This window comes from Staurois parvus, unplaced genomic scaffold (assembly GCF_062004578.1).
Source record: "Staurois parvus isolate SC_StPar_1 unplaced genomic scaffold, SC_StPar_1.0 ptg001067l, whole genome shotgun sequence".
NCBI lineage: Eukaryota > Metazoa > Chordata > Amphibia > Anura > Ranidae > Staurois > Staurois parvus.
Genome location: NW_028318863.1, coordinates 141,337 through 157,530, shown reverse-complemented (window position 1 = coordinate 157,530; position 16,194 = coordinate 141,337). Strand labels below are relative to the sequence as shown.

At 42.1% G+C, this 16,194-nt stretch overlaps 1 protein-coding gene across 1 annotated transcript in view; it reads right to left on the bottom strand.

The window, feature by feature from the left end:
• The window catches only part of LOC149440590 (rho guanine nucleotide exchange factor 33-like), a gene marked incomplete at its 3' end in the record, with an annotated part of 159,047 nt that overhangs the window by 82,840 nt on the left and 60,013 nt on the right, over positions 1 to 16,194 (bottom strand). Inside the window, exon 2 of the mRNA XM_089658429.1 lies at positions 4,346 to 4,395. Within this exon, the coding sequence (XP_089514555.1) occupies positions 4,346 to 4,395 (50 nt within the window). The remainder of the gene's footprint in view (positions 1 to 4,345; positions 4,396 to 16,194) is intronic.

Genomic DNA, 16,194 nt, shown 5'->3' with positions numbered 1-16,194 from the left:
ATGAATTGAGCTTTCTTTTGGTGGTATTTGATCGCCTGTGCGTTTTTTATTTTTCTTGCTATAAAAAAAAAGACTGACAATTTTAAGAAAAAAAACAAACAATATTTTGGACTTTTCGTCCGACCGGGACCTGCTGATTGACACCCACGGCCGTGATCGGTGGTGCGGGTAGGGCGTTCCCGCGCCTTGCGCGCCCCCTATCCAAAATGCTAAATCACGTATATACACGTGATTTTGCGCAGTGGTGCCGCCCTGCCACAGTATATGTACTGTGGCTGGTCGGCAACTGGGTATGTTGTCACAGTTTTCTCTTGTTGTTTATCTTTCAGTAATTGTTTAAGCCCCAGTTCACACCGGGTGCGACTTGTCATGCGATTTGATAGATCAAAGTTGCATGACAAGTCACACCCTATTTGTTGCTATGGAATCATTCAAATTGGTGCAACTTTTAAAAAGTTCCTGGCATTACTTTTGTGTGATCTCATGTGTGACTTGCATTGACATCTGTGTATGAAGTTGCATAGATGTCGGCAAGTCGCACTGATAGGCGACTTTGAAATCACAACTTCAAAGCTGCACCCAGCATGGACCAGGGCTAAAACTAATAAACAGGCTATATAAAAAAAGCTATGCAGAGTTAAATTTTAGTTGTGTTAATAAAAAAGTTCAATACTGTGTGATACATTGGTTTATTTGTACTGCACGCCCTTTATTCAAATAGTCAATTTTTAAATATAACTGCAATAAATTCCATGGGGAATTCCTCTATAACACAAAGATAACCAGAACAGTTCTTATTGAAACATTTCCCCTCATTTTCTGCTGTGGTGACAACTGTTAGATTTGGAATATCTCATCACTTTATGTTCCAGAGATCCGAACCTTTACATGTGCTATCCAGGTATTTTTAGTTTTGACTAATGAAATGCAATTATAAAAAAAAAAAACAGTGAGAGCCAAGGATTAGATAAAACACACACAGATTAATAAACATTAGCAAGCAGTGGGTTGTGAAATGCAGAAGCTACTACCAAACTCTGTGAATGTTGTATATACCATAATTTCCATCAATCAGTAAACTGCACATCTTTATATACAGGAAACCTGTAGCAGGGGCAACTATCTCCACTGCTCCAGCTTTCAACCACATCATCCAAAATAGACATCATCCACAGTGAGGCTGCCATTTGCCACAGTTTATGTTCTGACCTGGAAAAACTGTATATAATACTCCAAAATGATGACAGAATGCTTTCAAAATAAGGTCATGTGCTGGAAACATTGATGAAGCACTGAAAACCAAAAGATAAAACCCCCTAAAATACTAAAACAAAAAAGTAGCTGCAAGATAACAAGCATCAACCCAAGGCAAACAAACTATTACAGGATGTATCATTGATATAAATCTTTAATTGCCCCCAAATCTGACCTTCAGACAACCACTTAACTTCAGATATCAATGCTGGCCATAGATGGATCAAAATTCAGAAGTGACTAGACAGAGATTATTCTGCACATGTGCTGAATTTACATACAGTACCTTTAAAAAGTATTCATACTGAAATTTTCCACATTTTGTTATGTTACAATCAAAACGTAGGATTTTACGTGATAGACCAACACAAAGTGGTACATAATTGTGAAGTGGAAGGAAAATTATAAATGGTTTTCAACATTTTTTACAAATAAATATCTGAAAAATGTGCTGTGCAGTTGTACTCAGCCCTCTTTACTCTGACACCTCTAACTAAAACTGTCAGGAATGGACTCAACACTGGTGGTGGGACTCACCTGCCGTGTGGGCTGCAGTACCAGGGCTGACCAGCGGGTGCTCTCAGCAGCCAGAAGCTCACTCCTGCAGTCAGCCAACACCTGGGGCTGATTGCAGGAGGTGTATTTAAGGAATGACCAGGCCTGTGATCAGGGCCTTGGTGTACGTTTCCCATGAGCCCCTGTACCTGGTATCCTTTGTTCCTGCCTAGTTGCTGACCCTGCTTTGATCCTGACCTCTGCTGACCATCTTCTGTTGAACCCCTAGCTTGCCTGACCATCCTTCTGCCTGATCCTCTGTACCGTGCTGCCCGTGAGTTACTGAACCCGGCTTGTGACCCTGACTATTCTCTGCCTGCTCCTCCGGTACCTCATTGCCCGCACGTTGCTGACCTGGCCTGCCTGACTACGCCTGACGCTACCCAGACGATCCATCCATCCCGCACGGATCCAGTCACTACTGTCCAAACCTGCCAGCCCCTTCACATCAGGCTTTCTCCCGGTACATACCCTCGGCGGACCCCTCTACCACAGTTGGGTGCACTCAGGGGCCGCGACCTGGTCTCAGTCCTGCGCCAAGTCCATCCCCACCATCAGGGGCTCTGGTGAAAAGGCAGACTGGGGCTTAGACTCCGCGCCCTGGGGAATCCTGGTCTGTGGGTCACTAGAGATCCCGCCGGGCGGTGCCTGACAGTACCTTACGGCCCGCCTGACCATTCCACCTCTCCAGCCCTGACTACGCCTGTGTTCCTGAAGCCTGCTACTTCGCTATGTCAGTCCACACATTTCTGGTCATACCCGGATCCCTAACAAAAACCTTGTGAAACCAATTGCCTTCAGAAGTCACCTAATTAGTAAATAGAGTCCACCTGTGTGTAATTTAATCTCAGTATAAATACAGCTGTTCTGTGAAGACCTAAGATGTTTGTTTGAGAACATTAGTGAACAAACAGCATCATGAAAGCCAAAGAACACACCAGACAGGTCAGAGATAAAGTTGTGGAGAAGTTTAAAGCAGGGTTAGGTTATAAAACAAATATCCCAAGCTTTGAACATCTCACGGAGCAATGTTCAATCCATCATCTGGAAATGGATAGAGTAAGGTACAATTGCAAACCTACCAAGACATAGCCATCCACCTAAACAGACAGGCCGGGTAAGGACAGCATTAATCAAAGAAGCAGCCAAGAGGATCATTGTAACTCTGGAGGAGCTGCAGAGATCCATAGCTCAGGTGGGAGAATGTGTGCACAGGACAACTATTAGTCATGAACTCCACAAATCAGGCCTTTATGGAAGAGTGGCAAGAAGAAAGCCATTGTTGAAAGAAAGCCATAACAAGTCCCATTTTCAGTTTGCGAGAAGCCATGTGGGGGACACAGTAAACATGTTGAAGAAGGTGCTCATGTCAGATGAGACCAAAATTGAACTTTCAGGCCTAAAAGCAAAATGCTATGGGTGGCGGAAAACTAACACTGCACATAACCCTAAACACACCATCCCCACTGTGAAACATGGTGGTGGCAGCATCATGTTGTGTGGATGCTTTTCTTCAGCAGGGACAGAGAAGCTGGTCAGAGTTGATGGGAAGATGGATGGAGCCATATACAGGACAATCTTAGAAGAAAACCTGTTAGAGTCTACAAAAGACTTGAAACTGGGGCTGAGGTTCACCTTCCAACAGGACAACAACCCTAAACATACAGCCAGAGTTACAATGGAATGGTTTGATTTAGATCAAAGCATATTCATGTGTTAGACAGCTTAGGTGCAAAACTGGAACTCTTTATTGAACAGAATTACAGGTTTTTATACACTTCAGAAATAGGGGCAGTCCTCACATAAAACAATAAAAACAAACATTACACATTGGGATAAACACCCCCACTGATTAGGTAACGAGGCCAAGTTGACACAAGACTAATCCCATCATGTAGGAACTTCCAGGAGGACTAACCAACATACAGAAACAATAGCTGACTCAATGAACTCAATTAACAATGAGACAAAGACACAAGGGTAAACACAGCACAAAATAAAGCTATTTTGGCTATACTTCTCCTGTAGGTCACAGGAGTGCAGTTCATTCTGCACTCCTGTGACTTGTTTTTAGGAGACAGTGGTCTAAAGTCCGCTGTTGGCTGACATCACTTAGCCAGTTTAGGCTCTGAAAAGATCCCTATCATATGGTCAGGATCCATCCAGAAACCTGGAGCGGCACCTGGCTCAGCCTCTCAGCTATCTGTCTGAACCAGCCCCTTTCGCTCCCTCTACAGCTCAGCACTCCAGTGAGCGCTTGGGGGGGCAGAGCAGAGAGCCGGAGACTGACAGTCATGGCTCTCTGCTCAGAGTGGAAATGGAGAACTGAGCAATCAGCAGTGTTTGATCATTCAGTTCTCACTGCAGAGCTAGCAGGGGACAGATGCAGCATCGGATCAATGCTGCATCCACCTAGGTAAGTATACATTTTTTTTTTAAAGTCCATACTCTTTTAAACTGTTTCACCATTTAGGTTAAAAGCCAAGGTTTTTAGTAACATGCATTATAATTTTGTAGCTTTTTATTTCAGTATTACCTGATATATTTGCGCTGGCAGGCTGCTTACTGGAGCATTTTCAGTTTCTCCTGTGTGGGAAACAAAGACAGTTACTTATATGTTTGGACTTCTTTCCTGTAATCATATGGCATCTATAGATGACAACACAGGATTGCATTTGGTTTTAAAGCATTATGAAGAAGAAATAATTCCTATGATTACACACTTGACAAGCATTATGATAAGGATTTTTTCAGTTTTTTGTGATTTTGTAGAATCTACGCAACTCCACAGCTTTTGCCAAAATCAATTATATAATGGAAAAAGTAACATCATGTTCATAAGCATTTCATTTACATACCATTTTAGTTTGATTTTTGTTTCTGTGGGACATTAAGTGTTCTTATGTTTATACAGTCATGGCCGAAATTGTTGGCACCCTTGATATTTTTCCTGAAAATCAAGTATTTCACACAAAAAAGGTATTGCATTAACACATGTTTTGCTATACACATGTTTATTCCCTTTGTATGTATTGGAACAAATATAAAACAGAGGCAGAAAAGCAAATATGACATAATGTCACACAAAACCCCAAAAATGGGCTGGACAAAAGTATTGGCACCCTTAACTTAATATTTGGTTGCACACCCTTTGGAAAACATAACTGAAATCAGTCGCTTCCTATAACCATCAATAAGCTTCTGACACCTCTCACCCGGAATTTTGGACCACTCTTCCTTTGCAAACAGCTCCAGGTCTCTCTTATTGGAAGGACACCTTTTCCCAACAGCAATTTTAAGATCTCTCCACAGGTGTTCAATGGGATTTAGATCTGGGCTCATTGCTGGCCACTTCAGAACTCTCCAGCGCTTCTTTGCCATCCATTTCTGAGTGCTTTTTGACGTATGTTTGGGGTCATTGTCCTGCTGGAAGACCCAGGATCTTGGACGCAAACCCAGCTTTCTGACACTGGGCCCTACAGTGCGACCCAAAATCCTTTGGTAATCCTCAGATTTCATGATGCCTTGCACACAGTCAAGGCACCCAGTGCCAGAGGCAGCAAAACAACCCCAAAACATCATTGAACCTCCACCATATTTTACCGTAGGTACTGTGTTTTGTTCTTTGTAGGCCTCATTCCGTTTTCGGTAAACAGTAGAATGATGTGCTTTACCGAAAAGCTCTATCTTGGTCTCATCTGTCCACAAGACGTTTTCCCAGAAGGCTTTTGGCTTACTCAAGTACATTTTGGCAAACTGTAGTCTTGCTTTTTTATGTCTCTGTGTCAGCAGTGGGGTCCTCCTGGGTCTCCTGCCATAGCGTTTCATTTCATTTAAATGTCGACGGATAGTTCGCGCTGACACTGATGCTCCCTGAGCCTGCAGGACAGCTTGAATGTCTTTGGAACATGTTTGGGGCTGCTTATCCACCATCCGGACTATTCTGCGTTGCAATCTTTCATCAATTTTCCTCATCCGTCCACGACCAGGGAGATTAGCTACAGTGCCATGGGTTGCAAACTTCTTGATAATGTTGCGCACTGTGGACAAAGGCAAATCTAGTTCTCTGGAGATGGACTTGTAACCTTGAGATTGTTGATATTTTGCCACAATTTTGGTTCTCAGGTCCTCAGACAGTTCTCGTCTCCTCTTTCTGTTGTCCATGCTTAGTGTGGCACAGACAGACACACAATGCAAAGGTTAAGTGAACGTCTCTCCTTTTTATCTGCTTTCAGGTGTGATTTCTATATTGCCCACACCTGTTACTTGCCCCAGGTGAGTTTACAGGAGCATCACATGCTTGTAACATTCTTATTTATCCGCAGTTGTGAAAGGGTGCCAATACTTTTGTCCAGCCCATTTTTGGAGGTTTGTGTGACATTATGTCGAATTTGCTTTCTTTCCTCCCTTTTTTTGTTTTGTCCCAATACACACAAAGGGAATAAACATGTGTATAGCAAAACATGTGTTAATGCAATACGTTTCGTGAGAAATACATGATTTCCTGGAGAAATATCAAGGGTGCCAACAATTTCGGCCATGACTGTACATGTAAACCTTTCAACTTACTGTATTTTCAAAGGCAAAGCTACTGGGTCATTTTCTGTATCCTTGCTTCACTACACAAAAAATGCATTTGCAGGTGTGAATGCACCCTAAGGCAACAATTCTCCTCTCTATTACTTGTTAGGATAAAGGCTTCCCAACACAAATTTGAGCTGACTGTAGCCATATTAGTGAATTTTCATTAAAAATAACTTGATACATCCTTGATAATATCCTTAGATGTTCTCAGATATTGATCCTTCTTGACAATATCTGAGAACAAAAACAAACACACATACACACAGGTACAGCGATGGTAAGTAAACTGGTCCCCATTGGGGGGGGGGAGTAAGAGTAACAGAGGTGAGAATGGTCATAAAGCTGTTGGATAGTGATTTAGAAAATACTGTAGATATCCACATTTAGTATTTTTTTTTTATGAATATGAGTATGCTCCCTCGATTTTTTATTTAGTACAAACCATCCCCCTACAAATCCCAGAATTATTCCTTTTGGCAATATGAAGGGAATTTCTTAAATTCCAATGGGATTCCAAATCACATCAATTTAATAACTCAGTCCGACAGTGCTCTACTAAAAGCCTTTTACATAGCTAAGGTCTTCGATTGGTGGAAGAATGCATCTTTATACAAATGGGTCTCTCTCAAGCAGGAATTCATACCCCCCCCCCATTGTAAGCCTGACCTTTCCCCTCAGTATCTAATATCTATTGCCCTTTTCTGACCACCATTGTGAAAACAAATGCCTGACCTCCTCCTAATTACCATTTGACTGCCTAAGTCTTGAAAAACACAAAGTCAAACACCCTTTCCTGGAAATACATGTTCCTTATCCAGCCAGTAGATAGCTACACACTTACCTATTTAAACTGGGTCTGGCTGTAAATAAAATCAACAGAACTACAGAATTCATTTTGCCCACATATCTTCCATGTTTAATAAATTGCAAGAGTCTAGCTACAAAATACTAACCAGGTGTTGTCTGGTCCCTCGAAAACTAAACACATTATTTCCCACTGTTCATTTCACATATCTGCTATGTACACTAGTACACTAGAGGAGGGTACATTTTTTGGGCATGTCATGTAACACCCTGCAGAAATACTGGCTGAAGGATGTTAAATGGACACATGATGGCAGTGTTCTGCTGCTCAGTTATATAGACTCTAGAAGAACAGCTTTGTTGGACTTGTAGGCTGATAGCAGGACTTCCTTGTTTAATAATGAGCTAACAAACTACATTACCCAGAAGAGCTAGCTAATTGGCGGGGGACAGGGGGGAGATAAATACAGAAGCCCAGAACCAGAGGATAGGAAGTGAATGGTGAGAGCTGGAGAGCAGGTATGAGGGGAAAGTTGTCTTGGACACTAGAGGTTCAAACTGGTTCAGGTCACAGAGAGTGAAGGAATTGCTGACCGCTGACAAGCTGGACTGACTTAGATTAGTCTGCTCGTGGGAGCAGACTAATCGGAGTGCTGTCATCTGGAGTGATCTGGGACAGAGGAATCAAGAGAACACAAGGGCCCCCATCTACAGAGAGATTATGCGCTACCTGACCAAGGCCATGGATCAGGTGAGAGTGCTCCATACCTAAATCATCCAAGTTGCAAATGAGATTCCTAAGTTCAGTTACTTTCTTCTCAGTTTAAGGGCTCATTTACACTGCAGCTAATAAACTGACATTCAGGAGCTTTTCTGCATTTTTTTCAGCAGCCCCTGAACTCTCCCTAATGTTTTCCTATGTGTCCATGTACACATAGTTGTTTACAGGCAGTTGAGTTTACAGTCATTTTTTTGAACACAGCAAAATTGTATTCAGGAGTAGATTTTACCGGCATTTCAAATGCCAAACGCTTGTAAACGCGGTTAACCGTGTTTATAAGCATTTGCGTTTAGAAGCCTTTTTTGACAGGTCCATATCCAGGGCACAATTCACTAAGTGGGATCCTACAGTATCCATCCAAGTATGCAGTAGGATACCGCATCCGAGGCTACAAAAATACCGCATGCTTTATTTTATCAAGTCATGCAGAATTTTAGTAGTGAAAAGCATGCATCATGTTTCAGCTGTTAGCGGGATTCCCACTGACAGCTGAATGTAAAAGAATTGCCAGCATTTAAAAAATAATTTTAAAAAACAGCATGGGGTCCCCCTTCCAATCCAAAAATCTGGGCTGCATGCTCAGATAAGGGTCTGGTATGGATTGTGGGGGAACCCCACACCATTTTTGTTTTTAATTTTGGCGTGGGGCATCCCCTCTAAATCCATACCAGACACAAAGGGCTTGGTATGGATGGGAGGGGAGACCCCACACTTTTTTTTTTATTATTTTTTAATTGCCAGCAATTCTTTCTTTTACATTCAGCTGTCAGCTGAAACATTAATGCATGCTTTTCACTACTAAAATACCACATGACTTGATAAAATAACTCATGCGGTATTTTAGTAGCCTTTTTTAGTGAATTTACTATTTTTCAGTGCATTCTGGGGATTTGGGAGGTTCTCCTGAGGTTATCTTTTAAAAACACTTCTAAACGCAAACATGCATAAACGCGGCTAAGCCTACGTTTTCCAGCAGTCAATTTCTATTGTTCAGAAGAGTTTTTCAAATACCCCATCTACATGAGCCCTAACATTCTTTGTTTCACAAGTTACATGTGCTAAGGCCTAGATTGTCCAACCTATCCTGCCTTCCGGCCTACTAATCATTACACTTTCAACACATCAAATCACCAAAGCCTTCTGCAATATCTGCACTCTGCGGGTCAAGTTGTATTAGTGCTTCAGTTCCAGTCTGTTTCATTTGTCAAGGAATTTCTTAATCACTGTAGTTTACAGAAGTGTGTTTCTGTCCCTTCCCCTAATTGCAGCATAATTTTAGATTTCACTCTGTGTGTATTAAGGAGACACCATCCAAATTTAGCATTACTTAAAGGAGCAGTTCCCTTTTCTTTGTGCTCACCCTCTCTTAAAGGAAATCCTACCTTTTCATCAAGAAAGATTTAAATCCTCATGTGCACCAACTAGGGCCCCATTGAGTTCGTAGAAGATTGGACACTGTAGTTCAAAGGGACATTGACCTATTGAAATAAAGAGCACTTTCTTTTCTCAGAATTAAACCCAGCCACGAGTACCTGAGAGCCCAACATGAATTAGCCTGCCATTTAATTTTTCCCTTTCTGCTCATTTGGGAAGAAACATCTCAGGGCTGGGGTTACCATTTAAATTCTGAATTGCAGGGCATCTAGAATTGATTTGGGTATTAGCTGTTATTCCATGCACATACTTTCTTGTTGTTCTACTGTGCATGCATTCTGATCTCAATAAAAGCAAAATATCAGTTCACTCCAAACTGTGTGTGAGTCTATTTTATGGTTGCAGCCAGAGGGTTTTTCTGGCCAAAGGTCTAAGGTGGTGTCAGCAGGGGTTGGGTTTACAAAGTGGTTCAGGAAAGATGGGGAACCAAAAAATTACTCAGCAACCCTCAACAGGGTAATGCTACAGACCTATTGTGGGACAAATTTGAGAACTAATCCTTAAACTCATGGACATTGACCTAAGCTTAGATGCTGCAAAATATCTCATCTTTATGACTTTCTGAAGAAAACATTATTCATACACCTGCTTAATGTCACTAAAACATGTATTTTATTGGTATGGAAACCGGTAATCCCATCCTTATTGTCACTGTAGCTGGATAAAATTGATGAAAATAAAAAAATGCCCTGGCAGAAATTGTGAAATTTTGGCATTGATATTGAAAATATGACTCATCATACCAAAAAATGCTCTTTTATTGAAGGATGATGATCATGTGAAGCCATTTCTTATCAAATAGTTGTCTGGCTCCTTTTTAAATGATAATGATAACAGAAATCACCCAAATGACCATGATCAAAAGTTTACATACCCTGGAATGTTTGGCCTTTGTACAGACACACAAGGTGACACACACGGGTTAAAATGCCAGATAGAGGTTAATGTCCCACATCTGTGGCTTTTTAAATTGCAATTAGTGTCAGTGTATAAATAGCAAATGAGATTGTTAGCTCTTACATGGAAGCACTGACTAGGCTAGATACTGAGCCATGGGGATCAGAAAAACACTGTCAAATGTCCTGCCTAACAAGGTAATGGAACTTTATAAAGATGGAAAAGGACATTAAAAAAATGGCCAAAGCCTTGAATATGCCAATCAGTGCTGTTAAATAACTTATTAAGAAGTAGAAAGTTCGGGGATCTCTTGATACCAAGCCAAGGTCAGGTAGACCAAGAAAGATTGCAGCCATAACTGACAGAAGAATTGTCCAGGATTCAAAGAAAAACCCACAGGCAACCTCAAAAGAAATACAGGCTGCTCTGGAAAAAGATGGTGTGTCCTTTTCTGGTCTTCCTTCACTCTGCTAATTAAGGGGAGGGGTTAATTGGTCACAGGTGATGCAGGTCCTATTTAACTTGCTGTAGAGCTCACTCTGAGCTTGCTCATTTTTGAGCTTGCCTGTATTTTGCTTGCCGGACCTTTGACCAAGTGGACCTTTGATAAGTGGAGTTAAAAAACCAGAGAGGAAAACAGGAGATTATAACAGGAGTCTTCTAACCTGTAAGTGACAACTGATCTTTCCTGTTAATATTGTATCTGGGATATGAGCGCTAGCAGGGTTGAAGGTTTTGTGCAGTGCAGTAGAAGGTTTTGTGCCACATGTATGCAGCTATGGAGCAACAGCTCCTGGATGGATACCACTGCGACAGATGTGAGCGGCTTGCCCTTCTGGAATCGCATGTTAGAGGTCTGGAGGAGAAAGTTGCAACAGTGGGCAGAACTATCAACCTTGAAAGGGGTCTTCTGCTCTCTGAGCAGGTAGCTAATGGGATTGATGTGGAGGGTGGATGGCTAATCAGGATTATCAGGTAGGAAGATGGGTTACTGTAACGAGAGGAAGTGGTAGGGGGTCACAGAAAAGGAAGGCTGGCCCTGGGTTTGAGCACCCAAACAGATTTACCAAGTTGGGTGAAGATGTGGGAGTGGCAAGCTCAGGGGTGGCAGCCCTGGATGTCACTGCTATCCCTAACAGCTGGGAGGGCAGACCATCTGGGAGGGGTGGTGAGGGTAGTGCAGGAAGGCCTATACAGCTGGTGGTAGTAGGGGATTCTATGATCAGAAGGACTGCATAAGTTGTCGCCAGGATCGCCTCAACCGAATGGTTTGCTGTCTCCCTGGTGCCAGGGTTCAGCATGTGGTGGACTGGGTTGATAAATTACTGGGAGGGGCTGGGCATGACCCAGCTGTCTTGGTTCATGTTGGAACCAATGGCAGAATACATGGAAGGTGGAGGCTCCTTAAGAATCAATTTAAAGAATTAGGCTGCAAGTTGAAGGGAAGGACCTCCAAGGTGATATTCTCTGAAATATTACCTGTGCCATGCGCAACTCAGGAAAGACAGGGGAGATTAGAGAACTCAATGCATGGCTGAAGACCTGGTGTAAGAGGGAAGAATTTGGGTTTCTATAGTACTGGGCTGACTTTTCATTGGGGTGCAACCTACTGTTTATGCTAGAGATGGTCTGCACCTAAATGGAAGGGGGTCTGCTGTGCTGGGGGGAGAGGTTTATGGGAAGGCTAGAGGAGTATTTAAACTAGGATCGAGGGGGGAGGGAGAATTAGATTTTAACAGGGTAGACAGATCAGACAGGGGTCAGTTCTTATGTGAATATAAATACGGTATCACCTGCCACTAAACTAACCAAAATACCGTTTCACATACTAGAAAAAACTTTCCCTTGAAAGTGCAAATCATCACACAAAAATCTAATATGTACACTATACTTCACACCATAAACCCTATTACTAAAACTCAAATAATTACAAAGTGTAAAATTCCAAACAAAGTCCAATCTCCAAAAAATATATAGGTATAAGTCACTCAAAACAAAAATTATGGGGGTCAGTACTTATTGGTGGGTGGAATGGGGAAAGATGGGGGGAAGGCTATGGCAGATGATAAGAAGGTTCCCAAACAACCAGTGGAATTGGTACCATTTGTATGAAGCTAAAAAATATGCAAAATACGTGTGAACAAGGTGTCAATCAATTAAAGTGTTTGTTCACCAATGCCAGAAGTCTGCCAAGCGAAATAGGTGAGTTGGAAGCTTTGTTGCATGAAGAGAGCTATGATTTAATTGGTATTGCTGAATCTTGGCTTCATTCTTCGCATGATTCTTCGCATGACTGGGCCATTAATATTCCTGGCTATGTTCTCTTTCAGAGAGACAGAGTAAATAGGAAAGGTGGTGGTGTTTGTCTCTATGTGAGAAGTGATCTCAGAGCGAGTGTGAAAGAGGACCTAGCTGATGGAGAGTGTGATGAGGCTGAAGTGTTAATGAGGAGGTGGAGACTCAGCTCCTTGCACAGATCGAAAGGGCTGCAAGGGCTGGGACAGTGATTATAATGGGGGATAATAATGGGGGATTTTAACTACCAGGAAATTGACTGGAGTAATGGTACTGCAGGAACAGTTAAAGGGCAAAAATTTTTAAATCTACTACAGGACAATTTTATGGTACAGTTCATAGAGGCCTCTACTAGGAATGATGCTCTGCTGGACCTGGTAATCTCAAACCATGCAGAGCTTATTACGAATGTCCATATAAAAGAACATCTGGGTAGCACTGACCATAACATGATTTAATTGATTGTCAGCTGTAAACAGCAAGCACATACGGGAAAAATAAAAATGTTATCCTGCGAAACTGAAGTAATGAAATGCTCGTACCTTTCAATTTCTTAGACTATGGAGATGATTGATGCCATTCTGGTCTTCAATCAGCTCTATGGTCAGCTGGCAAGACAACCGGCTGCATTCTCAGGTTCCCCCAATGGCACGGGACTGCTCGAGAAGGCCTTGGAAGGCAACGGGGGGAAGGGCATCTTCCCCCGCTGCTTGTAAAAGCAATCCTGCAGCTAATTAGCCACTAGGATTGCTTTTACATGAAAGACGATTGCTGGCTGAAAAAAACAATACTGCAGCTGCAGGTATCATCCTGGTAAAACCACACAAAGTGATGTACCAGTACATCGCTGGTCCTTGTTGAGTATTTATGCTATGTTCTTTATTTTTGTATGCAGCCTGTGGGCTCAATGAAAAAAAGAGAAGAAGTCTCTGCCAGAAAGTCTGTGGTATGCCCACCATTAGAATATACCGCCCTGCATCCACCCACTTCTGGGGGGGGCACACATGAAATGTTCCTCTATTCACATCGATCGATGTGGTAGAAGGAAGCATAGGGGCCATCCACCCACTGGCTACCCCAGGCCCCCATGCTTTGGCATATATGCTCTTTTTAAACTACGGATGAAAAATCTCATTCAAGAGTGCTGCACACACTTACTTATGTATATTATGAGAGCAAGACCCTGTTGCTGTCAGAATAAACAGATCGGTGCTGCAGCTGAATGGCATTCCTGCAAAGGAAACAGCAATGGTTAACAATAAAAAAAAGTAACAATAAAACACTAATAGTAAAACCGTAATAGTAACAACAAAAAAAACTACAACTATTTTTGGTTTTTAAACTTTAAAAAATGTTTTTGTATTTTTGCTTTTCATTTTTTATGTTTTTTTTAACTTTAAATCAGATTGTAGGGTCTCTCAAACTGCGATAGCCAGTTTCCTGACTACCTAAAATCTTTCGAGACCCTGTGAAAATGTGTGCCCTGAACTAATACTCCACTAGTGTGTGGTAGTGACGGAAGCAGTCCTTAAGGCAGAGACCAGGTTGGCCAAGACAAGAGGGACAAAAAAGCGGGTGTCGCAACTAATTCCATGCCTGCTACAGACACATCTTTTTTGGGGTGTCCTTTGGGTTGGGGTACCAGGAATGGCATTGCAAAATGCCTCTCATGCAGCCGGCTAACTGCATCTGGGCTGGGGGTTTGGGTCATAGCACCTTCTGGATACAAAAGGGCCATGATGATCTCTTCCTGGAATTTTAGGAAGGTTCCACTACATTCAGTTGCTTTGTAAAACACAAAAGCGTTACATAGAGCCAATTAAAATAAACAGACACTTTTTTGTACCACCGTCTGGCTTTTCGGAAAACTAAGTACAGCTTCATCATCTGGTCGTTGAAGTCTACCCCTCCCATGTTAAGGTTATAGTCGTGGATATATAGGGCTTCTCAAGAACACCTGCTGCCATGGCAATTTGGACAGTCATGTCTGAGTGAATGGAAGACAGGACGAAAACATCCCAGTTGTCCTTCCACTTCACTACAAGCAATTCATCATTACTCAAACAGGCTTTTTCCCCCCTTTCTAAGATGGGTATTTACAAGCCATTGGGGGAAGCCCAGGCGATTAGGTCACATGGGGCCACATGCGCCAATTCCAAGATTGTACAAAAGTCTATTTAGTAGCAAGCTTGAATAAAAATTATCCACGTAAAGGGATAACACCAAGTCCCAAACTATCTTGCCACTGCTCCCCATGTAGTCTGAGCATCCGGGGGGCTCCACTTGACTCTCTTTTCCCTTGTAAATCTGAAACTTATATGTATAGCCTGTTGCCCTCTCACAGGTCTTATACATCTTGACCCCATATCAGGCATGGAAATTGTTTGAATGCAAGGCGGCCAGAAAAACGAATGAGAGACTCACTTTAGTTTTTTGCAGGGGAGTATAGACATCTGCAAATTTTTGATTACGGTAAGGCCAAATTTTGTACAGCCAGTCAAATTCAGGGTCATCCCAAGGACGACAGAGTGTATTGTCGTTGAAATGCATAAATCACATTATATTCTCATATCTATGCCTTTCCATGGTGTAACATAAATGTAGGATTCGGATAGCTGAGATGTGATCTGTACAAATATAATTGTAGATCTCATCTCATGTTATTACAGATATTTTTAATATTATCATACAGGATTTATGTAGCACCAACAGTTTGCGCAGCGCTTTACAATATAATAAGATAAGTGTTCAGTATTCAGTCAGAGACTTATGTTCACCAATTAGCATCTGAAAGGACAGAGCAGCTTCTAGGCTGGAGGTGGCACCTAGATGCCAATAAAACATTGTCACCTATGTAGCCAGAGTTTGCCACCTTCTTGAAATCTAAAAGAAGAGCTCTAGCCATTTCGGCTTTGGGAAGCAGCAGGAGACCAGGAGAGGGCCCCGAAATGTCTGCCAGCTCTGATTTATATCCATAGATAAAATGAATATATTTCATCTCTCATAAAAGCTAAAATATTAGTCACAGAGAGATAAAAATACTTCCTTCTGATTGGACACACTGTAGTCTCCATCTACATGTAAAACTGTATTTGTAGCCTATGTAGAATCCCAGAGAAACACAGAAAATGGTTTTATGGCACCTGATTGCGACAGCTGAACAGTGATTGGTACTGTTGCGATCGGACTGATGCGCTGATGTCGGAAATTCTATCCCTGACTTGGTGATTCAAACCGTTCCGGGTACAATCAACGTTGGACACTTCAGAACCCAGAATGTCCTGTGGGCTGGTACAGGAACACAACCCAGGGTTGATTGGCCAAGGGCTAATGTCCAGCCTACGTCCATATTTCAATAAATTGAGGACCCTGAGATATGGACGGGTTGATTCGTACGGAGCCGGTTCTATTTGACTGGCGAATCGCGGACTTTCTTTGACTTGCTCCAGTCGCAGGATAAATTTTGGTAAAAGTTTTGTTTGTGTTTTTATTCCCTTTTATTTTATAGTGAATAGCCTATTGTGTGTCTTTTTGTATTTTCTGTAACTAATTTTTCTTTGTACATATTTTATGCACTGCCCACTTTCGGG